The sequence below is a fragment of the Telmatherina bonti genome (genome assembly GCF_933228915.1).
Source record: "Telmatherina bonti genome assembly, chromosome: 20".
NCBI lineage: Eukaryota > Metazoa > Chordata > Actinopteri > Atheriniformes > Telmatherinidae > Telmatherina > Telmatherina bonti.
Window position 1 is genome coordinate 7,245,167 of NC_136618.1, and position 27,298 is coordinate 7,272,464.

General features: G+C 45.1%; 1 protein-coding gene across 1 annotated transcript; it reads left to right on the top strand.

Annotated features, from left to right (window-relative positions):
• Positions 1 to 744: 744 nt before the first annotated feature.
• waca (WW domain containing adaptor with coiled-coil a) lies at positions 745 to 25,406 on the top strand. The gene is made up of 13 exons (XM_079259350.1): positions 745 to 883; positions 1,072 to 1,102; positions 2,712 to 2,898; positions 14,774 to 14,865; positions 15,301 to 15,416; positions 15,501 to 15,616; positions 19,090 to 19,341; positions 20,766 to 20,888; positions 20,968 to 21,119; positions 21,523 to 21,647; positions 22,108 to 22,327; positions 22,886 to 23,013; positions 24,450 to 25,406. Exons 1-13 carry the CDS (start codon positions 843 to 845, stop codon positions 24,517 to 24,519), a joined length of 1,653 nt encoding a protein of 550 aa, XP_079115476.1. The 5' UTR covers positions 745 to 842; the 3' UTR covers positions 24,520 to 25,406.
• Positions 25,407 to 27,298: the final 1,892 nt, after the last annotated feature.

Consider the following 27,298-nt stretch of genomic DNA (forward strand, 5'->3'; position numbering starts at 1 on the left):
GTCATGTAAACCTTCATTCCGCTCTAAGTTAATTCCGGTCGTTCTGAGCATGCTCGTTACCTTGTCCTGTCCCAATGACGCGCGTTGTTTTACCTCCAGTGTTCGGTGGTCTATCTTTCTTCTCCTTCTCAGTTGCTGCAGAAAGTGAAGTAGTATGCTGGTGTTGAGCTGCTACTTCAACTTTATAATAAAAATAGCAGCGAAACTGGTATTATTATGGCGTTTTTACAAGTTACGAATGAAAAGATGAGAAGCAGGGAACAAACTTTGTTTATTTCAGGTATACGTCAAACGTCACGTGCACCTTCTGTCCAATCAGAACCCTTCCCAACCCGCCGCCCTAAAGTAGAATTAAGTAAAGACGTGTTTCATGTAAACGTTTATTCGGAATTACTATCGTCATGTAAACTCGTAGGAGAATATGTAAGTTCTAAATTATTTAATTCCGAATGATTAATTCCGAATTAAAAAACACCATGTAACCATACCCAGTGTATCATTAACAATTTTTCCTAATGTTGCTGTAGGGAATGGGGCCCCTGGAACATTCTGGGCCCAGGGGCCTGCTCGCCTTTTATCCGGCCCTGACGATACGTGAACATTTCTGGCTTGATGGACCGTGCTCCCTCTTGGTGGATAACCCCCACCTGGCAACCCTGCGCGCGGCTCCACTGCTACCTTCACGCGACTGTTTGTGTGCGTGGGGGCGCTCGCGCTCTCCAGAGTTCTGCTACACACAGGCTAGGCTGAAATAACAGACGGATTCAGGTCGCTGAATCAACAAGAAATAGTGTCATTATCAGTCTTTCACATCCCACTCTAAACACACTAACACGGCATTGATGGTAATGTATGCAAGGAAACAACCGCGACTCGGCGATGGGTAAACATCTTTATTAACTTATTTATTCTGCTTTTCCTCGCAGCTACGCTTTGACAATCCGCCATTTTTACTGAAACCAAAATAAGTCTGTGGAAACTTGCATGTTCAGCTGTTGCAGGTCTTTAAGCCGTTTCTCAGCGATATGACATCTAAAGCCTCACATTTACAACAGTTTTCTCTTTTTGCAGGTGCGACCGAAGAGATTCTCAGCCCTATCAGGTACTTGTTAGCAAACCTTAGCCCGCTAGCCTGTTAGCCCAATAGCCTGCCAGCCCGCTAGCCGGTTAGCCAGTTAGCCTGCTTGTAGCAGATTGGATTAAAATGGACACTCCAGCCTATCAAGTACTGGTTAGCGAACCTTAGCATGCTAGCCCGTTAGCATGCTAGCCCGTTAGCATGCTAGCCTGTTAGCCTTCTAGCCTGTTAGCTTGTAGCAGATAGGATTAAAATGGACACTCCAGCTCAGGCTTGTGGACACAACAGGCCGCAGTTAGTGCGGAAATATTTGGAAAAGTAGCAAGACTTCCATTTTAAATTACATTTTGAGCTCAGTTAGTGCTCATAACGTAAAATAGTCAGATAAACGTGGTATACAGTGATTGCATTCGTCGAATTAAGCGCCTTTTGGAGAAGATAGAGACGAGTTTTATTGCGGCTCCAAGCTAATGGTGGCTAATTAGCATGATAGCCAGTCCGATCAGGGCCTGACCGCAATCTGTCATTTTAAGGATATAGACAGCTTAGCTCTTTTAACAACAAACTACTTGTCATTTGACTTAAACAGCAACATGATAACAAATGCAAAGGACCATAAAATCAAGTTTGGAGCAATGACTTCTCATCATCATCGTCTGTTATTTGGAAATATCTTTAGATATAAAATCTCAAGCTTTCTAAGTACAAATAATTTAATTTATACCAAGTAGAAGTTCTGATTCGTTAATATGGCTCTTATTAATAACAACAACAGACTTAATTAGCTTCTCTCATCAATCTTTAGGTATTTGTGCAACATCTGAAGTCAGATTCAGAGGAACTTTAAATGTAATGCAAGTTAGCTTGAATTTTCATAAATAAAACACGAATTAATGGAAGTTAATTATCTGTTTAGCATAATGAACTATTAAGAGCACATAATATTGAGTCTGCCATTAGTTGACTAATCCTTACATTGTTGTGGTATAGAATAAATATTGCAGCGGCACAGTTTACCGTTTGAGCATCATCATCGCTGTGTACATGTGTCCTTTAGTCCCATCACAGGTCTTGCTATGTATGTGGCAAATGAACTTAACATGTTTGTTTGTACATCTGTCCATACGTGGGCAGTTGTAAATGAAACATGACTGGACGAAACATTTACTCAGGCCAGAGCAAAATAAAAGCAGGCAGTAAAAGATAAAAATGAGAAGAACTAGACGTGTAACATGCATAGAGGTAGGATCACTGCTAGTTAATTGTCAGCAAGTGTTGTTCGTGTCTGATTGAAAATTCTTGCGGTTTTTCATATCGGAACACAACAAAAACAGTTTTTTAAATGTCATGCAGCTCGACTAAATACTGGATAAACATTTGTCATCTGGCTAGTGGTGGGTGCTCCGCTTTCCTTAAGCTGCTGTTAATAGATGATTAAAACATATCAGAAATCAAACATCTTGAGAGACAGACTGTTCTGGAAAACCACAACAGATGGTATTGAGACAGAACTGTGAGAAAGGATCCAACAGGCTCATAATTACTGGAGAATAAAAGTTGTTAGTGGTTGAAGAGACCTGTAGGTTGTTGTAAAACGAAACTTGTGAGTTAGACGTTTTATTTGTGTTTGCAGACTCTCAAATACTCATCCAAGAGCCATTCAGGAGGAGAGCATCGGCATGAAAAGACACGAGACTCCACAGACGTCACTCCTCCCTGCAAAGTGCTGCGGAGGTCTGACAGTCCTGAAAATAAGCACATGGACAGCACAGGGCACAGCAGAGCGAAGGCGGTCCACCGCGCCAGAGACAGGGACGGAGGTGAGACGGCGGTTACCGGCTGAATCTAAACCCATAGCGCACGATGATGGCTTGTAGTGATGCTTTCCCACAAGCCAGAGGCAAAGAGAGTGCTCTTTGCCCTGGTAGCATAGTGTTTTTGCAGCTGTCGACGTGATGAAGGAGGTTTTCTGGCTGCTTCGGCACCAGTCATCTCTGAACCAATGAAATAAATCTGTTTTACAGGGAAGCATCTAAGTCAACCACTGACAGTAACTGTTAAGCTGAGGTGTTGAAGGACACGTCGTCGCCTTATTCATGGACTTGTTTGGCATTCGTGTTATTTCTTTTTGGTGATTAAATTTGCACAAGTTTAAGGTTGTATATTTAGTTTCTCTTCTTTAAGATGAATCAAACAATTTATGAACAAATCTGGCATATTTATCACACCTATATGTAAATAAACATGGAGCTGGCAAGGTTACTAGGTTGCTTCCAGCTAACAGCTGATGTTCCACTTTTATTTCCTGCCTTAGTTTCTGTTCAGAATTCCGTAAAGCAGAGTTTTACGTATTTGAGGAAGTTTGAAGTATTTTACATTTGCTTTTGGTTGTTTTTGGCTTCTACCCGCTAACTTACTTCATGCTGATTCTTCCTCAGTACTTTTAGCATTTACACAACTGGATGTACGGCAGGAAGAACGTCAGTGTTTGCTTTTGGGCATTACAGGATGAACCTGCTGCTGTCAGACATCCGAGGATGAGCAGTTAGGGTGTTTTTGTTCAGACAGAGTCGACATGCTGCCTGTGGGATTTTTAGCGTAACTGATGGAGTGTATGGATGAAATCAGTAGTTTTCCAGTTTACTGTTTATAAAGCAGAAATCTTCATGAATGTATAGCTTTTTTGTGTTTCTCTGTTTGGTCGGGGATCTTAGGACACGGCCACATCAGCCGTTCTGATCCGAATCCAAGTTTGTTTGATCGGAAATGTGAACTCACCAAATGAATTCTGATCCAGACCAAAGAAGCAGACTTGGTCCGCCTACAAACACAGGTCTCGGTCCGTTCCAAGCGGACCAAATACAGGAAGAAAACTAGTGCAACGCCACCTCGGGTGGGAATGGGGATATATTATTCTAATGGTTTGACTGGTTTGTAGAGCTGGGCGATTAATCGGATTTTAATCTCAATTACGATCTGGGTTTTCAACGATGATAAAAATAAGAGTGTGATTATTTTTCTCTCTGCAGTTTCCTCTCCTGCTGTCTTCAGCTGCTAATCGAGCATCTCTGGCGTTGCAGCGCTGTGCTGTAAACTCCTCCCACAGCCGCTTTGCTTTCATTCAGACACTGTTGCCAACTTGGAGACTTTCTCGCTAAATCTGGAGACTTTTTTTGTTAAAAGCGACAAATCTAGCAGCTTTTACTGGAGTTATTAGAGACTTTTCTGGTGTTTTGGCGACTGACTTGAAGGCACATATTGTTCTGCAGTTACTGTAAGGAAGGAGCAGCGGGAGCCTCTCCCGTCCTAAAGCACTCCCAGGCGGCCAGTCTCAGTCGGCTCCGGCTGCAGGTCAATGTAGAATAACTGCAGTAGGTTGTGGAAGTTCACCTAAACATAGTTTATACCATTGTCAGTGACAACTGGCTGCATTATTTTCCTATACATAGTTCGGCCAGTTAAACACTGTAGTATCCCTCCGTTACGGGGTGTTTCCATAGCAACGCGTTAACCAGCTGGTTCAGATCAGCCGTCTTTTAACAGGTGGACGAGAGAAACGCGCTGCAGCCTGACAGCGGTTGTTTGGTATAAAACGTACATCCAGGCCAACGTAAAATAGTTCCTATACTTCAGCAAATGTAGAAAATAAATACAAATTTGTTACAAAATATTCACCGTGTAGGACCACGATATTAGCGGATTAAACAACTTGTAACCGTGTGTTAGATGGTTATAATGCCCGACATGGAGTCTTGAACACCACGACGTGCAGCGTTGTTTAATCCTTACTTATATTTATCTATTAAGCTTACATCAGTATTTTCACTTTGTCAGGACAAAGCTTCATGTTATTTGTTTGTTTTCTAAAATATGTGAAATCCTAAAGATATTTAAGTGAACAGGATCTCGGTCCGCATGGATACACCCCCCTACAACCGGACCGGGTCTAGCGGACTATCCTGATGTGAATGCAGCCTTGGACTGCGGTGCTCAGCAGGACATACTGAGGGATCCTCAGTCCTGGTCCAAGATTCGCTCGTGTAAAACACCAGATACAGACTCAGACCATTTTCCCATTGATTTGAGTCAGATGCGTTGCAGCAGGGAAACTTCTAAAACCTGGAGGCGTTAAGGTCCCTGTTGAAGAGGTCTCCCTGCTCCATCGCAGCTGATTTAAATGAAACTGATCCAACAGTGTGTTGAGCTCTGTCTTGTTTATCGGAGCGGCGTTTTTGGCCTCGAGCGCCACATTTAGCTTTCCCGCTCCAAACTTCCAGCGTGTTTCTTGATGCTTTCCACTCCACATTTAAAGCTTCTTCTCTGATTCATGCTCACTGACGGTTCTGGACATGACTGTAAGCAGGACTGTCTGTTCAGGACAAGCCCAATGAGCAAGAACGGGTTTATTTAAAGAGATAAAGGTTAAATAAAGCTCATCATTGAGTTCCTATCATAAATATTTCCTTTTAAATCCCAATATTTTCATCTCAACCATCAATAAACTGAGAGTCTCTGCTGAGACAAAGGTTTACAACAAAATATCAGTTTTTAACATATTTATTGGAGCATATTTTCTGCCCGTGAGATGTTTTTAGTTTTTCTCCATAAAAGCAGTTTGTGTTTACAGGTTTTATAAACATTCAGCTAAAATGGAATCATCATGTCGTCGTGTCTGACTGCTTTCCTGGCGCTGAGATGTTACAGAGGGAACGAACCATCGTCTCTGCAAATGCTGTGTGTTTGAAAAGTTCAGCGCCGTTATCGGACATGTTTTTTCCACGTTCCATGCAGCAGATAGAATGCATCACATCCAGCATTTCACCACATCCACACTGCAACAAAACAGACGGGAATTTTAGGGTTTTCTATTTTAATTTGGACTTTTCTGATGCTACATTTGTGTGGAAGTTGTAGACCGGAGCGGCGAAGGGAAACACTTTACAGACTTTCTGCTGCATGTGCAGGACCAGGAGATTTTATACCCTCTTCATTATAATCTCTGCCGAGTGACACTCATGCGCAGTAGCATTTCTGCTGTGTGTTAATGTACACAGAAATGACCGCGTCCACAACAACTCGTACCAAAACGTTTCAAGTTTGGGGAAAATTTAAGCCTGGACAAGAGAAACAAAAAGATGTCCTGCAAGTTTGCAAAGCAGACCTTGCTTATCATGGCAGCACGTTGGGCGTTTAAATGAAACGGAGTCTGATTCGTCTATTACTTTCTACGCACTAGCAGCCTGAGACATAAAAAATATAACGTTTTGTCTGACTGACTGAAATTTGTTAAATTAAATCCTTGCAGTCTGAAGAAGAGAGCCACCATGGAGCTTTTCTGCAGAGGAAACCGACCCTGCAACACGACCACCCTCGCAGAGTCAGTCTTCGAGATGCTGACCTGCCATATGAAACCGCTCATTTCATTCAGTTTGTTTGGACAACTGAATTCTTTATTTTCAGCTATAAATGTCATCAAAACCGTTCGATTTCAGACTGAATTGTGAAGTTCTCTTGCAAAACTGTGCAGTTGATGACTGTACTTCACAAAACAGGTTTTATTCACTGTTTTACTGCTGTTAACTGGCCTGCCTTTGGTTTGGAGGAAAAGAAAAGTGTTTACTTGATTTTATTATCATTTATTTATTATTTAAATATTTTTCTCTCCTAATAAAATGGACAGAGATTTATTTATTTATAGATTTATATCTATACTGACGGAGCAGTGTTCCTGTCAGATGGTTTTATAATACGGGACATTTTTGTTTACTATTTGTAAACCCGCCTTTCAGCAGCAAAGTTGATTAAAAGAGAGATTTTTTTTTTAAAAACCCATCTTTCTTCTGTTATCATTTGCCACATAATTAAAGCAACCTCATGCTAAATTAAAAAAACAAAAAAATGATCCGACTAATCGTTTCAGGAGTCGGTGACTATGTGACTATTATAATAGTCGTTAGTTGCAGCCCTAGTTTGAACTTTTTAAAGCATCACGTCCTCTACGCCGACACCTAATAAAGAGATTAAATTACACGACATTTCTCAGGTGTCGCACCGAGAACCGTAGCAGAAAAACAAATGTTCGAGCCTAGTGCTGCGTGATAAGACGACATCTAACACCTGGATAATAGAACGTGTCTATCGTCTTATGAGATTCTATCGATGACGCCACAGTTATGTGTTTACTGCAGTATTTCACATCAAGATCCGCTTTAAGGCACGCTGCAATACATAAAGAAACATGTAGGAAGAGGGTAGCAAACATAGACATCATAAGTACGTAGACGCCTCATTGAGCACTGGAGAGTGAACCCGCATCACCGCCATATAGGATGGGTCTCTGATGTCGAGTCTTGCTGCAGACTCAACGTAGTTTCCCCACATAACTGTTTTTTGTAGAACAACGCGTATATATTACACACAAACAAAACACTTTTCTACATAACTAGTTTATAAATAATGTTAACACAGTGAATAATCTACTAAACGCAAATGATAAAATTTTACTCCTATGAGGAAAAATATGATATTGATGCTTCACAAAGAGTTTTACATGGTAGCATAATTATCTCCACCGAAGGTCATGTTTTTACCGCCTTTATCTGTTTGTGTTCAAGATAACTTAAAAAATTATGGATGGATTTTCATGAAATTTTCAGGACTTTGTTAGAAACGTGAAAAGGTAGAACTAAGTTAAAGTTTGGTGGTGATCCGGATCACCGTTTGGATCCAGGAACTTTTTAAAGGCCTTGTAAGAGGTTTACTCTCTGTGTTTTTCTGGGTATCTTCTGAATTGCAAAGTTTTGATACAATACTGTATTTTCAGACTTTGTACAACTGTATATCTATATTGATAAATTAATAGATGTAAAAAAAAAAAAAAAAAAAAAAGAGTCAACCGTAGTCAGGAGAAAGCAGCAACTATTCCTGTATTTTGTTCAGCATACGGTTGCAATAACCGGCAAAATATTGAAAGCAGATCATGTGGAATTACATTTCACATGGTTTAATAATAATTTTTCACCAGATAAAAATAGATAAATCCAAATGCATCAATAAACAATCCAACATGTTAGTATCAAACACATTGGTACTAATGATTGTAGTATCAATGTATATTGTAGATACCTTTAATGAAGCCCATTAAAGGTATCTACAATATTTAGTTATATTGTAGATACCTTATGTCTTTGTTAAATAGCATTATAAAAATATTTTAGCTTTTTAATGTTTTACAGTGATCTGTTTCATAACAAAATCTCTGTCCTTTGTAACAAACCAAACTGTGAGGAAAAATCAGGTAAAAAATGGTGAAGTTATTGTTGTGGTTGCGCCTACACCTTACAGATTAATGCATTGGAGGCGCATGAAGACCCATCCAAGATGGCGGTGCCATGAGACATCAGCTCGTACAGACGGCGCGATACTATGAGGTGTTTATGTATATATGACGTCTATGATAACAGACGTGTTTCAGAGAATAATTCACTAAAAGATGAGCAGCCAACCCAAACTGATGAGCTTGTTCCTAAAAGAGAGAAATTTCTGTCTGGATGCGGTTTGGATATAAAAAGACTGACGTGGAACCGACAACAGACCAGCTCACAGTCCCAACAAGATACTCTGACACAACTAACTCATTTTATCACCTGCGCAGGAATCAGGATAAAGAATCCAGAATAAAGAATAGTCAACCAGCAAAAGCTGCAAAAGCAGCGTCAAGTGGAGACGAAAGCTCAGAATAAACTCCAGACGCTGCAGCAGGTATTTATTTACCTGTGGAACGTCATACGGCCATAGTTACCCCAGATGGAAGGAGATCACTGCTGCTGTTGCCTAGCAACATCTGATACATAACTGATGACTGACACAACATTACACAAACAATCGTTCTGAGGATATAAGATGAGTGATATCAGGATATATTTAGTCATATCACCAGCCCTCTTCGTGCGTGCTCAGTTGAATCCGCTAAATCCATCCGGTTATTTAAGTCGTATTACAATGGGTTTAATTTTCTTTTCAGGTTTTCTTAATGACAACACGTCATGCGAGAAATGAACATGTAGAGCGACAGTTCCACCAGGACATTCACTCTTTGCTGAGAGTTTTTTGTGACATTTAAACATCACATGATGCTGAAAGCATCAAAAGGTTGTTTTGTCATCATCACGCATCATATTCCCATCGTCATGGGAACACGGAGTCCATGAGCTCAGATCCCATTTTAATGAACGGGGTGTAAATATCCCGTTCATCCAGCCTGTGTTGTTGGTTAAGACGAGGCAGGAACCGGGGGAAATGTTGGTATTCCAGACAAATCATGTTTGAAACGTGTAACATTTAGGACCCCTGTCGCGAGTCAATTCCATCACCTTCTGCCTGAACTGTAACTACAACACCCTCTACCCCATCATTTACCTCTTCCCTTTTCCTTTTTCTGAAAGACTCAGACCCTTCTATCCCAGCATGGTCATCCTTGATGAAACGGCGTCTTTTATTCGCTCTAGCGACATTTCTACATCGCCGTCTTTGCAATATTGTTTATAAAAGCTGTTTTCTCACACACTGATGTGAAAGACAGCAGACACGGCTGGTTTGTTTGGAAAGTTCTCTGAACAAATGTCACAAACTAACTGACTTGTCCTGCAGATTTCCAGGTTCTGTTTGCAGGATTTTCTTTACGACTGGATGCTTTTTTATCTGCGCTCTTACTTCCGTTCTTCATCATTTATTAATGCGTTACTGAAGCCCATTAAAGCCATTAAACCTGTTTAGAAGGTATGCAGCGCTGCAGTAAAGCGCTTATTTATTGGCTTTGATCAGGGTTCCCGGGAATGCCGTATCCCAGAATGCATGGAAATTTTCAGCACACACACACACGTTATTTGTGTGACATCTCAGATCCAGTGAGATCTGGTCTGGCACAGGACGTAAACACGCTACAGCTGGACACGGGTTGGCATGCACCGTACACGCTGTTTACTTGCTCACATCAGCTAATTTTGGTGTAAACATGATGTCAGAAACTACAGCAGAGAATATAAAACTCCAGCAGGTAGTTTTAGACGTTGCACGTTGGGCCGGTTTACTGTCCAGTCATGCCGAGTTGGGATTGTTTTGGTTGTTTTGGCATGACTTACTGTCTTACTGGCTCATTAGTCAGCATTAGGTCACTTGTTAATGGTGCTGCTGCACTGAGTTTGGATCCAGCACAGTGTGTGTCAGTGACTTAAATGACTGTTTTTAGATTTTGTTTGCATTTCTGCATTTAAAGTTTAAGACTAAATTACTTGTTTGTTTTGTTGTGGATTTTTTCAGAAGATAGATGACCCACTTTCAGTGCTTTAAAAGCCTCCTGGTACACTGGGAAGGAAAGAAGAACTTCTTCCTCTCTGCTGAACATGATGATCGCACAGTAAACGTTCAGTGCATTTGCATCAGCAAAGCCCGCTAGACTCTGATTAGGGACTCTGTTTAGTTGGGTGGGGGGGGGGACCTGCAGGACCTAGATTGTGTCCAGCTGCACTTCTCAAACTCATCAGACCTTTAAAAAAGGTCTCCCCACCAGGCGCAAGAAAATATGGAGCTGCATCAGGTCCTGGTGGTCTGAGTCTATAAGGTCCTAGTGGTCTGGATGGGTCAGGTCCTGGTGGTCTGGATGGGTCAGGTCCTAGTGGTCTGGGCGGATCAGGTCCTGGTGGTCTGGGTGGATCATTTTCCAATCTCAGTCCATTTGACGGTAAAGTCGCTACATTTGGTGTAAATGTAAACCAAGCAGGACCGGCGCAGGCCTGATGTATCGCTGCTGCTGACGTGATTAAACAGTTTTCAGTGAAAGGTGTTTCTTTGTAAAGTTCTGGAGGAAACCTTCCTGATGCCTCCACTCCTGTCTCCGACGCTGCATCCACACTCCTCTGTTCCGATGTTGCTCCGTGTAGAAACATCAGAGCTAAGCTCCATATTTCATCCTTTTCACCAGAAGCCACTTGCTGATTTGCTGACTAAATGATGGTTGCGTTGCCTCCATGTTTGTTTCTGTAAACGCCGTCCTCTGCGTGACGTGATCAATGTTCAGCTGAACGTGCAGGGGGCTGCTGAGCTGCTCGCACAGGCCTGCGGTGTGAACGTAGCCATGCTGGGACAGTTGAACCTCTCCTGAAATCTTCTTCACGGTTCCCAAAGATTGTCGGCCCTGGCTCTGTGATGGTCACGCTACCTGGTTTGTCTTTTAAATGCTGTGTTGCTTTCAAGTACGGACAGAATAGAGGAAAACACAGTGTCCATATTGGTGGGAACCTTGAAGTTTTTCACACCTTACAGCCACTAACTTGCGTTTGTTTTTACTGAGCTTTAAAGCAATGGTTCAACACAAAGTCGGACATGTTTGTCATGTGGAACAGAAGCGACGCGTTGTTGTGAAAATAATGGTAAACGTTGGTAAACGGTATAAATCTGATGTGTGTGCGTTTGTCATCAGAGCCACCTCTCGATACAGTTAACGTTAGCGCTGTGACAATATGCTGTTTGGGTGCCGATTTGATTGAATTTGCGATTCTCACAATTCTTCGATATTGCTGATTTTTGTAGATTAAAACCCAAAAAAATGTACAAAACTTTTTGCTAGTCATTTTTCTTGATTTCAATTAGGAAAAAACAACACAGTAGCTAGACCATCATTCTGCTGCTATAACGTCCAAGAAGACAAGTAAAACGATCAATACAAACAATAAAAGTGATAACAAAATTTAAATGGATTATTTATATTTCCTTTATTTATCCAGGAAAGTCCCATTGGGATTAAAAACTTCTTTTTCAAGAGAGTCCTAGCCCAAAAAAAAAAAAAAAAAGATTTCAAAGTTGTGAGGTAAAAAATCCTGATATTTTATTTTTCTATTTTATTTTCCCACCCTGAGTCAACGTTAAGTTTCCACCAGCTTTGCACATCTGGAGACATTTTGTCCATTCTTTGCTAAAAGGCTCATTCTCAGTCAGAGTGGATGGAAGTCTTGCACCAGATGCGGGATGGGACTTAGGCCTGGACTTTGCCTGGGTCATCCTAACACGTGGATATTCTTGGATCTGGACCGTTCCAGGCTTTGTGGTTATCGTCGTTCTGCTACTGGAAGATGAACCCCCTTCCCACAGTCTTTTGCAGCCTCCCAGCATGTTTCCCTCAGGATTGCCTCGTTTTTCGCTCCATCCATCAACTGTGACCAGGTTTCCCGCTGAAGAACAGCTTCCCCACAGCATGATGCTGCCACCACCTTGTTTCCCAGCGGGGATGGTGCGATGAGCGCCACACAGCATTTTGCATTTAGGCCAAAGGGTTCCACCTTCTTCCACATGTCTGCCGTGTCCTCTTCCGTGCTCGTGCTAAACTGCACGATTATGACCAAAATAATAATCACGATTATTTTGATATATATTGTAATCACGATTATTAATTGATCAGCTGTTTCATCAAAACAATCCGTTTTACCTGCTACTGGAAAAATACGGCTATGGCATCTTACTGCTTCACGCTTTTCTGTGTTAACCACGCCCACCTCACATGTCCAACCAATCCAACGATACTTAACTGGCAGCTGGTAAAAGGTGTGCGCGTTTTAGGCAGCTTAATGAAGCCTTAACCACGCATGGTGGTTGGCAGACTACTGGTTCAGAACCTGAGTGATCAGATGCATGCAGCAGAGCCGCGTTATGAATGTAAATATCGTTGACGATCAGGTTTATTGTGGCCACCAAAATCGTGATCATGATCAAAATCATACTGATTGTGCAGGCCTGAACAGGATTTCTTATTCCTTTCTTTCAACGGCAACTTTCTTATTGCCACTCTTCCGTAAAGACGAGATTTGTGGCGGGTAGGTTTGCAGGTGTGCCATACTTCTTCTGTTTATGGATGATGGATTGAACGGGGCTCGTTGTACAACGTCACTCTGCTTTAAACTTCTCCACATTCATCCCTGACCTGCCTGTAGAATTCTTTGGTCTTCGTGATGCTGTTGTTGTCAAACAACCAAGCCCTTCATGGAACAGGTGTTTTTTATGCTGCCAGTAATTTACACATAGGTGGACTCAGTTGACTGCCCTGCTTGGAGGTCTCAGACCATGTCCTCACGTTACCAGGTTTCTGTTAAACCTAGTATCTTCCCCACTCCGGCCAGTAGAAAAATTAGAGTCCACACGACGTGGTTTTTCAACACAAATCCATCCACACCTTGCTGCATACCACCCCGGAATAGGGTGGATTGGCCTCTCCGGGTCGGGAGTCAGGTCCTGCCTCAAGTGGAGGAGTTTAAATATCTCGGGGTCTTGTTCACGAGTGAGGGAAGGATGGAGCGTGAGATCGACAGACGGATCGGTGCGGCGTCTGCAGTAATGCGGGCTCTGCGCCGGTCTGTTGTGGTGAAGAAGGAGCTGAGCCAGAAGGCGAAGCTCTCGATTTACCAGTCGATCTACGTTCCTACCCTCACCTATGGTCATGAGCTGTGGGTCGTGACCGAAAGAACGAGATCTCGTATACAGGCGGCTGAAATGGGTTTCCTCCGCAGGGTGGCCGGGCTCTCCCTTAGAGATAGGGTGAGGAGCTCGGTCATCCAGGAGGAGATCAGAGTAGAGCCGCTGCTCCTCCGCATCGAGAGGAACCAGTTGAGGTGGCTCGGGCATCTGGTCAGGATGCCTCCTGGACCTCCCTGGTGAGGTGTTCCAGACACGTCCCTCTGGGAGGAGACCCCGGGGAAGACCCAGGACACGCTGGAGGGATTATATCTCTTGGCTGGCCTGGGAACTCCTCGGGATCCCCCCCGCAGAGTTGGCAAATGTAGCTGGGGAGAGGGAAGTCTGGGCTTCCCTGCTTAGGCTGCTGCCTCCGCGACCCGACCCCGGCTAAGCGGCAGAAGATGGATGGATGGACCTTTCTGCACAGCCGTGTTGAACACATTCATCCGCATATTAAACCCTCAGTTCCATCTCACCACGTCACTTCCACTAAACAGGAAACACTCCACCAATGTGATCTGGTTATGTGGCGGAAATATGAGCTTGTAAAACGATAACAACAGATAACGCCATCACAGTTTTGACGACGTCCATGCTGGTGTAACTGTAAAAGAGTTCATGTGTTCAGTAAGCTGTGTGCTGACGGTTTTATTTTGAAAAGGCCAGACAGGAAGTGTTGTTGGTAAAAGATTGCGGCTGTGCCAGTTCTGCAGAATTTCTTGATCTTCTTGTTTTATATATTATAAAAGTGTAGACGCATGAACAAAGATCAAACATGGGACGTCATGGCATTTCCTGTCGCTTTTACTCCGTAAACAGTATTCACACATCTTCACTTTGGTCGGAGCTTCTTAAAACCATTGTTTTTGATGCATAAATCTGTGATTTGGTGTGTTTGACAGGCCAAATCAGAGAAAAATGTCTTGGTATTTTGAGATTCCTGCTACGTGTGGACGAAGCCTCACAATACAAACACACACTGCACTATTCAGATTATATTTGTTTAAAAGGATTCATCACAACTTTCTGCTACTTTATTCTGGTCAATTTGCATCAAATGTCAACAAGACATTTCAGTTTGTGGCTGTAAGGCAGCAAAACGCTGAAGAGGTATGACTACTTTGTCACGGCTCTGTGAACGAAGTCATCGTGTTGGAGCTGATGTGGCAAACGTGGCTGTTTGTTTTGTTTCAGGACCCAGCTACTCGCCACAAGAAAACTCTCACAACCACAGTTCCCTGCACAGCTCCAACTCACATTCTAACCCCAGCAAGACGTCAGACACAGTAAGTACCTCCGCTGCAGCTGATGGCAGGAAAATAAATTCTTCTGCTACTGTTCCTTATTCTCATCACACCTAGCAGGGAAATCTGCTGTTTTCTCTTATTCTGTGTGTCCTTTAAGTTGTTTCATGTTAAATAAAGTTTCCTGCTGTAGTAAATGCTAATAATGCCCATTTGGTTCACAGACTGTCTGAGTAGCATGTTGGCGTGATAAATAAGCAGGATTATGTTGTAAAATCGCCGCTGAATGCTGGAAACGAGCTCTGACGTTGTGAAGCTTCTCTGGAAGCATCCCAGTTGTAGCCTTGTGCTTTCATCCAGTATCTCGTGTACATTTCAGATTAGATTTCAAGCTCTTACATCAGACACTTGCACCACTCACACAAACACACACTGCCTGCTTAGTCTTGTTTCCTAAATATGCCTTCCTCGTCTCAGCCCTACGAACCTGGTGAGGACTGGTCGGAGCACATCAGCTCCTCTGGAAAGAAGTACTACTACAACTGTCGAACAGAGGTGTCCCAGTGGGAGAAGCCCAAAGAATGGCTGGAAAGGTAGCCTGCATTGCTAAAACGGACAGTCAGGAACACGTATGGATGCATGGATGTCTAATCTAGTGTTGTATCTATGTTATCCAGAGAACAGAGGCAAAAAGAGGCGACAAAGACGGCCGTTGTCAACAGTTTCCCCAAAGACAGGGACTACAGGAGGGAGGCCATGCAGGCAACAGCAGCTCCTGGCTTCGCTGCGTCTAGTAAGTGTTGCATGTCGCCTCACAGCGAGCATTAAAGCTGACTCACATGCTCTGTTTGCGTGTTTTTACTGTTTATTATTGTTCTAAGCATGTTTAGCCCACATGATCCAAGCTGCAGCGTGCTAATGGAGCAGCGACTTGCTACAGTTGTGCTCATATTTATTCATACTCTTTCATTAAAGAAGGGAAAAAAACAGCTGCCTGTAAAATAAGCTGAAATTGACTAAAATAATAATAAAAAATTTATGAAAATCATTACATTATTTTCTAATTCTGGTTTAATAGAATTTTTTTTTTTTTTTAAAAAGCAAACAAATAAGATCATTTATTACATATTCCATCAGTCATAAAGTAATATTTAGTTGAACAATCTGCTCCAGTCAGGTGTTTTCTGTTCCTCTCAGTCAGACTTCTGCACCTGCTGACAGGTATTTTGTCCCACTGTTCAACAGAAAAGTGCTCTAAATTTTCCAGTCTTATATCACTAAATTGTATTTTTGCCAATTTTTAGTTATTGTTTCTTTTTTAAGTCTCCAGTTATTTGAGTGACTGTTGTAAATTCCGCTTTTCTTTAATGAAAGGAGATGAAGACATGAACACAACTCTATATGAAGATACTGGAGCGGATTGATGTTAAGAGACTGCAGGGCTGTTCTTCTTCTCTGGTCCAAGTAAAATTCGGTAACGTGACTGGAAGTTAAAATAGGATGAAGTTGGTTAAAGACAAACTACAGAACTTTCCCCGTCAGCACCCCCCAGCCCCCATCGACGACTAATCCAGCCTCCATCCTGTTTCCAACCTGACCTGTCAGCTCTCTCCAGCCAGCAGAAGACCATCTTACCATGACTCTAGTTTTGTGTCTTTCTCTCCTCTAATCCGTGAAGCCAAATGTCACGTCGCGTCCCGGATGAAACAATTGTCTGTTTCTCAGCAGCAGCTCTAGAAATACATGATAGATGTCTCTATGGCTACGGTTACATGTTTTTTCATTTAGAATTAGTCATTCGGAACTAACGTATTCTCCTAAGAGTTCACATGAAGATAATAATTCCAAATAAACGTTTACACTTAATTCCTCTTTAGAGCGGCAGGTTGGGAAGGGTTCTGATTGGACAGAGGGTGCACGTGACGTATGACGTATACCGGAAATAAACAAAGTTCTCTCCCTGCTTCTCGTCTTTTCAGTCGTAACTTATAAAAACTACATAATAAGTACCAGTTTCGCCACTATTTTTATTATAAATGTGAAGTAGCAGCTCAACACGAGCATACTACTTTACTTTCTGCAGCAACTGAGAAGGAGAAGAACGACAGACCACCGAACACGGGAGGCAAAACAACGTGCGTCATCGGGACAGGACAAGGTAACGAGCATGCTCAGAACGACCGGGGTTAACTTAGAGCAGAATGAAGGTTTACATGACAGAGGAACTAAATAGTTTGGCATTAAAATGTGAATAAACCAGCCGCTTACATTGGAGTTAAGTTTAATTCCCGTTCACAGTTTTATATCAGCTGGTATCAGCTGATAAACTCCTCAGTGGTTTTAATGGTTTGCTTCAGTTCCAGTAGATATTTCCAGTTTTAGAACAACTGAGGAGCTTCACAACATCCATCCATAAACGTAAACACACGTCGACGTCTTTAGCGAGCAACACGCAGCAACACATCATCACTCTGACCAATCACAAGGCAGTACTTCCATGTAGCTGGGTTGGCGTTGTTGGGATGACGTGGAGCGTCTGCAGAGCTACAGCGGTTTCGCCGTGACCGTTTCTCATGAATCTTCTGCTGCTTCTTTTCTTCTTTTGCACTCAAGTCTAAAATAAGACAAACAGAAAATGTTATTTTTTCTTTTATTTAACCTCCTGCAAACCGACATGAATCAGTGCGTACTGCCGCCCACCGCACCAGCGTGTGTTACGTCTGGCCTTACGGTATGTTCAGACCAAACGCTGAACACTTGACGTTGGTCACTAAACTGACACTTTTGTGTCCGACGCCCAAAACGCTCCTGCCGCTTGTCTGAAGGTTAGCGTTGTCACATTACGTATCCCGCTACGTTGCCAAATCAGTAACATTCAGCTTCTTAGCGAGGAATGGTTATCCTACATATTACACGGAGTAAAGGCGTTCTTATGCAACAGTATATGGTGAAAATACAATAACGCCTCCAGAATGTGGGCGTTTCTTTTTCATTATATATACGGAGCTACCGACGGAGCAGCTCTTTGACGGAGTTCGCTGCAGCTGAGATCAGCCAAAACTGGCAACTCTGACAGGGTCAGTTAGGACCGTTAGGACAGCAGAGTTTCTGCAAGCAGCCTGCAGCTCTTGTTTGTGGAGAGAACTGCAGCGTTGAGGATCATTATGACTTGTTTAGATGCATTTTCAGACAGCCAGAGGCTGCTTCACGGGCCGCAAGGCAAGAGTCAGAGAGCCGCATGAGGAACGCTGTCGCAGGGCATCTCAGCCCCGTGTCTGGGGTCACCACATAAATCAGCTGATCGCTCTGATTGGCTGACACCCCGTGTCAAGCGGCCAAAGTTCAGATTTTCCATCTCTGGCTTTTGCGGCGCATGAACCTTATAAACCTTTTACATTTTCGGCGCGTGACGCTCCAAATGTGCTGTGAGAAAGCTCGCGCCTCCTTGCCGCGCCGCCACATAGACTTTCCATGTAAACCTGCTGCTCTTGACACTCAAAACGCGTTTGGTGTGAACACACCGTTACAGCCCCTCTACGGCTTTGTGTGTTACGGCAGAATTTAGATGAAGGGTCATGCGGTGACACGTGGAAGGTCTTTTTTTATAAAATAGATACTGTTGTAATGAAAGGCAGCAGGAGGACTTGATGATGATGTTCATCAGCTGGTGTGTTTTCCTCCTGATGTCAGATGCAGCTTGTTCCTCCTGCAGAGTGGCGGTGAGTTTAGCAGATCTGCTCGGTCTGCGCCGACGCCACGCTGAGCTGCACGACACGCTTGCAGTCAAGACATTTTTTTACTTTTATTTCACATTTTCCTTTGGCAACCTAAACGCATTTATAGCAATAAAACCCCTTTGAATCCAGAGATTTATTGATGTTGTTGTCATGGCAACTTTTGCTTGACACACCACCAGGCGGAGTTTATTACTGGTAGTAATACTTGTTTTTGTCTAACACAGCTGGGAAAACGTCCATTTAGAGTTTAGCGTTGAGTCGCGCTGTTAGGGAAGGTTGCTGCCAGATATCTCACACACACGTTGACGATCTGGTCTTATCACCTGAAGATGGCGGCTTGTCGGTGGCGTTAACGTCTCCGTCGTACGTCTGGATGAAATGAGCATCCAGCTGGAAGAACTGATGTTGGATCAGCTGGAAATCAGCGGCTCCGCTTCAACTAAAACTTTTATTTGTCTGGAAATGTGTGTGTGGAAACGGCGCGTCTGTAACGGCGTGACTAAAACGGCGTTTTGTCGTCTCCCTGCAGAGTCGGCCCAGATGGAGAAGCCTGCAGCGACCCTCGCCCAGTCGCAGTCTTCGTCTTCAGGCTCCGGCAGCGTGAACCCGTCATCGGGACCACCGGGGTCGTCGGCCTCCACCGTCCCCGTGTCCCCCGTCCTCCAGTCCCCCGCCCCCCCGCTGCTTCAGGACCCCACCCTCCTTCGCCAGCTTCTGCCAGCCCTTCAGACGGCCCTGCAGCTGAACAACGCCAGCGTGGACATGGCAAAAATCAACGAAGGTGAACATGACATGACGCAACATTCACCTGCAGATGACCTGGATGCAGTACGTTACACGCCGAGCAGAGCGCTCACGTCCTGCACATGCTCCTCCCTCTGAGAAGGTTCTGTTCAGGTGTTTCAGGGCAGGGTGGGGTAAACTGGAGGAGCTGAAGCTCAAAACACCGCAAACGTCAAACATGATGGTTTCCATGACGCAGAAAACACATAAGGGTCTGATCTGAGTGTTAGAGGCAAAAGAGGAGATTTCCTCCTGTTGGTGTGGCGTCACCTGAGGCGGCAGGAAACGAGCCAATGAGGCGGCAGGAAACGAGCCAATGAGGCGGCTGGAAACGAGCCAATGAGGCGGCAGGAAACGAGCCAATGAGGCGGCAGGAAACGAGCCAATGAGGCGGCAGGAAACGAGCCAATGAGGCGGCAGGAAACGAGCCAATGAGGCGGCAGGAAACGAGCCAATGAGGCGGCAGGAAACGAGCCAATGAGGCAGCAGGAAACGAGCCAATGAGGCGGCAGGAAACGAGCCAATGAGGCAGCAGGAAACGAGCCAATGAGGCAGCAGGAAACGAGCCAATGAGGCAGCAGGAAACGAGCCAATGAAGAGGAGTGTTGTTGGTTCAAGAACCTCCTGTTTGACCTGGAGGCAGCTGCTTTTCCAGCCAGGAGAACGTGTAGATGAAGACGTCGAAGCACAAGGAAGCGGCGTGTCCATAGTTCTTATAATTACATTTAATGTCATATACTTGTAAAAACTACGGATGAAATGCAAACCACTCAAAAATAATTATTATTATTATAATAGCCTACTAATAAAAGCTAGACAACATAATTGTTTTTCATTTATTTGAATTTCCATTTAATTATAAAAACTACGGATGAAATGCAACCACATTAACAATAATAAATATTCTAATAGCTTATTAATAAAACCCACTGGTGACGACCAACAACTGAGGGTGAGGCCGCCCCACCATTTTTAATGAAACGGCCTAACCCATAGTCCTCCACCAATGGCTGTTAAGACGTTCTGAAGGCGCTCAGAACGCACATTTGAAGACGTTTAGACGCACGTTTTTGGCACAACCGGCCTTCCATATGACGGCGGCGTGTCGACGGCGGCGCTGCGGCTGGTTTGGAAAAACCGCATATTTAAATCTAATAGATCGATGTTTTTAAATGTCGCATCAGAATGAAGCCAAACGTAACCACGGCGACCTTCTCCAGAGGAAGATCTGAGGAGCGGTCGCTTTGCGGGGACGTTTCAGATGCAAACGTTCCTTCTAGCTGGTCTCTGTCAGCACACACACACACACACACACACACACACACACACACACACACAGCTGCATCATTCAGAGTTTTTCTCTGCTTGTGGATAAAAAGCTGAAACCTCCTGAGGTGCTGAAAGTCTCTTCTTTCTGTGGAGTTCTGACAGCTGCCGTCACACAAGCTTCATTACAGTCGATGCTGCACAAGATCCTCACCGCCGGACCGTCGGCGTTTAACATCACCACCATCCTCTCTCAGGCTGCTCAGCTCTCCAGCCAAGGTAACCGCAGACGCACCTCCTCAGACGTCAGCCTCCTGCCGGCGTTCGGCACTCAGCTTGTTTCTGTTTCCTTCTGCAGCAGCTCAACAATCCAACCAGTCACCGATGTCTTTAACGTCAGACGCCTCGTCGCCCAGATCCTACGTGTCTCCGAGGATCAGCACGCCGCAGACCAACGCCGGTCCGTTAAAGCCCCTCCTCAGCACGCAGCCCGTCATCTCTCAGCCAAAGGTTGGTCCTGGAATCCACCTACAAATGTTGCAGCTGAAGACACTAATAAATCTGGTTTAAACCAGTTTTCCTTCTCAGATCCTCCGTGGAGCAAAACGTTTTTCTTTGGTCGCTGAATCGACTCCAGTCCTGATAAAACAACATCTGTCTTTATTAGACTATTTAAATTCCAGTTTCTTATTAAAACGGAGACATTCTGTCATCAAACTGCAGTTTAAAGGGTTAAAAGATGGAGGCATTATTTGATTAAATTTGCACTCAGAGGGTTAAAATAAGTTGGAAGAATTTCATGTTTTATTTTTTTTAGCAGGTTTTTCTGAGGTTTTTTCCTTCCTGCTAAATGATGAGCAGCAAATTTAACCGTGTGCTGGGTGATGATGCAGCCTCTGACCGGTGTTTCCAGGTGAGCACAGCAGCAGTAAAGCAGACGTCTCATTCGCAGCCCTCGTCCCAGCAGCCCCTCCCCGGCGACAAGCCGCACAGTCACGACGCCACTGCCGCCTCCCCGCGGACTCTGCAACGCCAAGGGTCAGTAAACGCTCACCATGAACCACAGTATCACACTGCAGGGTGGGGGGGTCACGCTGCTGGTGGACACCAGCGCTCCGTCTCTGGGGGTGTGGCGCCATCTGTTGGTCAGCGATGGAACAACAAGTGTCTCGTTGTTCAGGCTTCATCTTTTATCTGCTTCTCTCAGAAAATTTCATTTTAGACGTTTAAAAAGACTAGAGCTGCAAAACCAACCAGTAAGCACTGGTTTCCATGTTCAGTACCAGTAAGCACTGGTTTCCATGTTCAGTACCAGTAAGCACTGGTTTCCATGTTCAGTACCAGTAAGCACTGGTTTCCATGTTCAGTACCAGTAAGCACTGGTTTCCATGTTCAGTACCAGTAAGCACTGGTTTCCATGTTCAGTACCAGCAGTGAGTACTGGAAGAAACGCCTCAGACGTTTAGTGTCGCTAATGAACGTTTTGTCTGAACTGCAGCAGCCAGAGGAGTCCCTCCCCAGGTCCCAACCACGTCGCCCCCAGCAGCAGCAGCAGCAGCAGCAGCAGCAGCAGCAACGCCCCCAACGCCGCCGCTGCGCCCCCGCCCACATCGGCAGCCCGGTCTTCCTGCTCCTTCACCCCCACGCTCGCTGCACACTTCAACGAGAACCTTATCAAACATGTGCAGGGATGGCCGGCGGAGCACGTGGAGAAGCAGGTCAGAACACACACACACCTGATTTCTCCTCATTTCATTTTTATTTTTTGTTTTAAACTTATAATTTTGTTGTTTTTGTTTAACTTTTATTGAATTAAATTTGTATTTTTATTATTTTAGGTTTCATATATTTGATTTTTTTTTTTTTAATTAATTTTCATCAAATTTGTTTTTATTTTATTTTTCTCATTAGACTTTTCATTTTTCTTGTTTTATATTTAATTTAAAGAAAGTATTTTACTTGTTTTTTCCTTCAAAGTTTTTAATTGTATTTTAATTAGCATTTTTTAATATTTTATTTCTTTTGATTTTTTTTTTATTTTTTAATTTGTTTTTTCTTTTTATAACTTTCCTTCTTTGATTTAATTTCTTTTGTTTTAATTTTAAGGATTTTTTTTATTTATATGTATCTTTTATGAATGAATTTATTTCTTAATTTTGATTATGTTTTTTCATTCTATTTTTTCTTGCATTAGATTTGTCTTTTCGTAGTGTTTTCTGGCGCCAGCGTTGCGATGTGTGACATAGCTCAGAGCTGTTTGTTTTGTCGTCTCCAAGGCGTTCCGGCTACGTGAGGAGGCGCACACCATGGGCAGCATCTGCATGTCGGAGAACTGCACGGAGCTGAAGAACCTGCGCTCCTTGGTCCGGGTGTGTGAAGTCCAAGCAACGCTGCGCGAGCAGAGGTAGGAGATCCGCCTCCACGGCCAGCCGGTTAGCTGCTTCTCCTGTAACGCTCCTCCTCTCTCCTCCTCTCTCCTCTTCCTCCTCCTCTCTCCTCTTCCTCCTCCTCTCTCCTCTCTCCTCCTCCTCCTCCTCTCTCCTCCTCTCTTCTCCTCTCTCCTCTTCCTCCTCCTCTCTCCTCTCTCCTCCTCCTCCTCCTCTCTCCTCCTCTCTCCTCCTCTCTCCTCTTCCTCCTCCTCTCTCCTCTTCCTCCTCTCTTCTCCTCTCTCCTCTTCCTCCTCTCTTCTCCTCTCTCCTCTTCCTCCTCTCTCCTCCTCTCTTCTCCTCTCTCCTCTTCCTCCTCTCTCCTCCTCTCTCCTCTTCCTCCTCTCTCCTCCTCCCTCCTCTCTCCTCTTCCTCCTCTCTCCTCCTCTCTCCTCTCTCCTCCTCTCTCCTCTTCCTCTCTCCTCTCTCCTCCTCTCTCCTCTTCCTCCTCCTCTCTCCTCTCTCCTCTTCCTCCTCCTCTCTCCTCTTCCTCTCTCCTCTCTCCTCCTCTCTCCTCTTCCTCCTCCTCTCTCCTCTCTCCTCTTCCTCCTCTCTCCTCTCTCCTCTCTCCTCCTCTCTCCTCTCTCCTCCTCTCTCCTCCTCTCTCCTCCTCCTCTCTCCTCCTCTCTCCTCTCTCCTCTCTCCTCCTCTCTCCTCTCTCCTCCTCTCTCCTCCTCTCTCCTCCTCCTCTCTCCTCCTCTCTCCTCCTCTCTCCTCCTCTCTCCTCCTCCTCTCTCCTCCTCTCTCCTCCTCTCTCCTCCTCCCTCCTCTCTCCTCTTCCTCCTCTCTCCTCCTCTCTCCTCTTCCTCTCTCCTCTCTCCTCCTCTCTCCTCTCTCCTCTTCCTCCTCTCTCCTCCTCTCTCCTCTTCCTCTCTCCTCTCTCCTCCTCTCTCCTCTTCCTCCTCCTCTCTCCTCTCTCCTCTTCCTCCTCCTCTCTCCTCTTCCTCTCTCCTCTTCCTCCTCCTCTCTCCTCTCTCCTCTTCCTCCTCCTCTCTCCTCCTCTCTCCTCTCTCCTCTCTCCTCCTCTCTCCTCCTCCTCTCTCCTCTTCCTCCTCCTCTCTCCTCTCTCCTCCTCTCTCCTCTCTCCTCTCTCCTCCTCTCTCCTCCTCCTCTCTCCTCTTCCTCCTCCTCTCTCCTCTCTCCTCTTCCTCCTCCTCTCTCCTCTCTCCTCCTCTCTCCTCTCTCCTCTCTCCTCCTCTCTCCTCCTCCTCTCTCCTCTTCCTCTTCCTCTCTCCTCTCTCCTCCTCTCTCCTCTTCCTCTCTCCTCTCTCCTCCTCTCTCCTCTTCCTCCTCCTCTCTCCTCTCTCCTCTCTCCTCCTCTCTCCTCCTCTCTCCTCCTCCTCTCTCCTCCTCTCTCCTCCTCTCTCCTCCTCTTCCTCCTCTCTCCTCCTCTCTCCTCCTCCTCTCTCCACAGGATACTGTTTTTGCGACAGCAGATCAAAGAACTGGAGAAGCTGAAGAACCAGAACTCCTTCATGGTCTGAGAGTCGCAGCGAGGAGTTCCTCTGGAACTTGGACTGTGGGACGCCAGAGAGGGAGGACCGAGGAGCTGTCAGGGGGGGCGGGCTGATGATGGGACCCCCGTGGCGAGGAGGGGGGGGTGTGTAGATTCTGTAGATTATCTATGTTGTAAATATGTTTTGTAGATTGGAGCCATGGAAAGCCATGCCTATCGAAGCTACGTTGCTAGCTAGCCTGTCCTTCATGTTATCTGCAGACGGCGGGGTCGCCCGGTCTGCGGGGGGGTCTACGTGTTCCACCCCCCCAGTCTGGAGGGGGGGGGTTCAGGTAGAGACAGAGGAGACAACCAGTGCCTGGTGGTTGGTGGAGCGAGTTGTGTTGCGATGAGATGGCGTGCTGCTTCGGACCATTACACCCCCCCCCCCCCCCCCCCCCCCCCCCATTTCATTTGGTTTTTCTTCCTGTTTGCTGTTTCTCCTCCTCCTCCTCCTCCTCTGAGCCGAGGTGGAACATTCCTTTGTACAGACGCTACGTAACGGAGTTCAGAGCAAGGCCAATAAAAGCTTTTATTTATGAGACTGAAACGTGCAGGTTTTCATGGGGGGGCGGGTCGCTGGGGGGGGGGGGGGGGGGGGGGGCAACGCCGGCTGGAATGTGAACTGTGTGTGCTGTAATAAACATGTTGAAGTACGGCGAGCACTGCTTCTTATTTCCAGCTCCTCCAGTGCCTTGTTGGAAGGACACCCCCCCCCAGCAGAGGAAGCCTCGACAAGCATGTCTGTCCCTCCAGTTGTCCCCCGCTGGGGGAGAAAGCAGGGTCGTCCGCTGCTAAAGCTTGTTCACCCCCCCTCCACCCCCCCACCACCATACTATCTATTGAACTGAAGTGCATCCAGTAACGGTGACCACAGCATCGCTTTGTACATGTTTCCTGAAATATATTGATGAAAGAAATAAAATTTGCCTCTCCACACCGTCTCCTCGGGTTTTTCAGGCTGTTTCTGCCTGGGGGGGGCGGGTCAGGGTGTGATGGAAATGTCTCAGCTTTAACTAAACTAGTCTAACAGGGAAGTTTTCCTCCATGTTTGCAGAAATCTTCTCATGTTGGCGTTTACTCCTCGTCAGTCGACAGAAATAAAATACTAAACTTCACGCAGTTTATTTGACTTGAATCAAATCAAAGATACTTTATTCATCCCTGAGGGGAAATTCAAGGTTCCAGCCTGCTCGTCCAAGGTTTGACATACAGACAAGGAACATGAATGACAAAAGAATAATCCAGAACCAAGCTGAAGCCACGCTGCCAGATTTACCTGCGCCGCCTGACAACAGGTAAGAACAGCGCTACGTTAGGATCATAGGGGAGGGGGGGGGGTCATGTAACTCCGTAGGACCACAGGCGCCGTCTGAAGATAGAGGGAAAAACCTCGTACACTGAAGCACAAACTAAAAAGACACCAGAAGCTGGAAGTAAACCAGTGTTTGGAGGGAAAATCGAATTGAAAAATCTAAAACGGATTTTTTTTGCTTCACAATTTTAAAATCGATTTTTTTTTTTCCAAACAAAACTGATCCATTATGAAAATGTCATTTTTTATTTTTATTGATCATTTTACTTGTCTTCAAGAAAAATGACAAAAATTAAGTTTTATAGAATTATTTTGTTTTTAATCTACAAAAATCAGCAATATCAAAGAATTGTGAGAATCACACTTTAAATCGAATCGGGACAAAAGCAAGTCGTCACGGCCCGAGTGGACAGTTGGTCCCTCTTACCAGCAGCTGGTGGTTTTACGCCCCCCCCCCCCCAGTAATATGCTGCTGATGGTCAGGTGTGAGTCAGACCGGACTGAACCTGGATCTGAGGTCGGTGCCCTCAGATCCAGGGTCTGGAGTCTGCCTCCGTCCTCCAGGATGAAGATAAACATAAACGGGACCAGCAGGAGGAGGAGCCGCTGTGGTCTGACGGTGGGAAAGTCTAATAATTAATCCACATATTTATACAGAAGATAAAACTGGACGAGATCTGGTATACAGGCGGCTGAAATGAGTTTCCTCCGCAGGGTGGCCGGGCTCTCCCTTAGAGATAGTGTGAGGAGCTCGGTCATCCAGGAGGAGATCAGAGTAGAGCCGCTGCTCCTCCGCATCGAGAGGAACCAGTTGAGGTGGCTCGGGCATCTGGTCAGGATGCCTCCTGGACCTCCCTGGTGAGGTGTTCCAGGCACGTCCCTCTGGGAGGAGACCCCGGGGAAGACCCAGGACACGCTGGAGGGATTATATCTCTCGGCTGGCCTGGGAACGTCTCGGGATCCCCCCCGCAGAGTTGGCAAATGTGGCTGGGGAGAGGGAAGTCTGGGCTTCCCTGCTTAGGCTGCTGCCCCCGCGACCCGACCCCGGATAAGCGGCAGAAGATGGATGGATGGATAAAATTGGAGTTTTCTTCTATTTAAAAGGCACAAAAGCAAGTAAAATGTTGTTTGTGTCTACGTGTTTCTAAAGGTTAGATCAGACCACCAGAGAAATGATTATATTTACAACATAAAGAGATTAAAATGAGATTATTTATGTTTGTCTGCGTGCAGTCTGGCGGCTCACATTGAGATGGACGAGATGGGAACGAGGGTTGGAACACCTTCCTTTCCCTCCTCATCAGGAATCATCTCCCCTTAATTTGCTTTTGGAAAAATAAAATAGTAAAACAAGTTGTCTGCTCGGCTGGAGGAGTTCTGCAGTCGGTGTGCTTACTGGTTGGAAACGTTTTAGTTTCTTTACGGTCTGATATCCTGGTAAAATCCCCACCGA

Bases quoted from the DNA above. Each gene is read 5' to 3' on its own strand.
- waca (XM_079259350.1), top strand. From the start codon at position 843: ATGGTAATGTATGCAAGGAAACAACCGCGACTCGGCGATGG. The intron at 2,899-14,773 runs GTGAGACGGCGG...GTTTTGTTTCAG, and splicing joins CGCCAGAGACAGGGACGGAG to GACCCAGCTACTCGCCACAA. The intron at 23,014-24,449 runs GTAGGAGATCCG...CTCTCTCCACAG, and splicing joins GCAACGCTGCGCGAGCAGAG to GATACTGTTTTTGCGACAGC.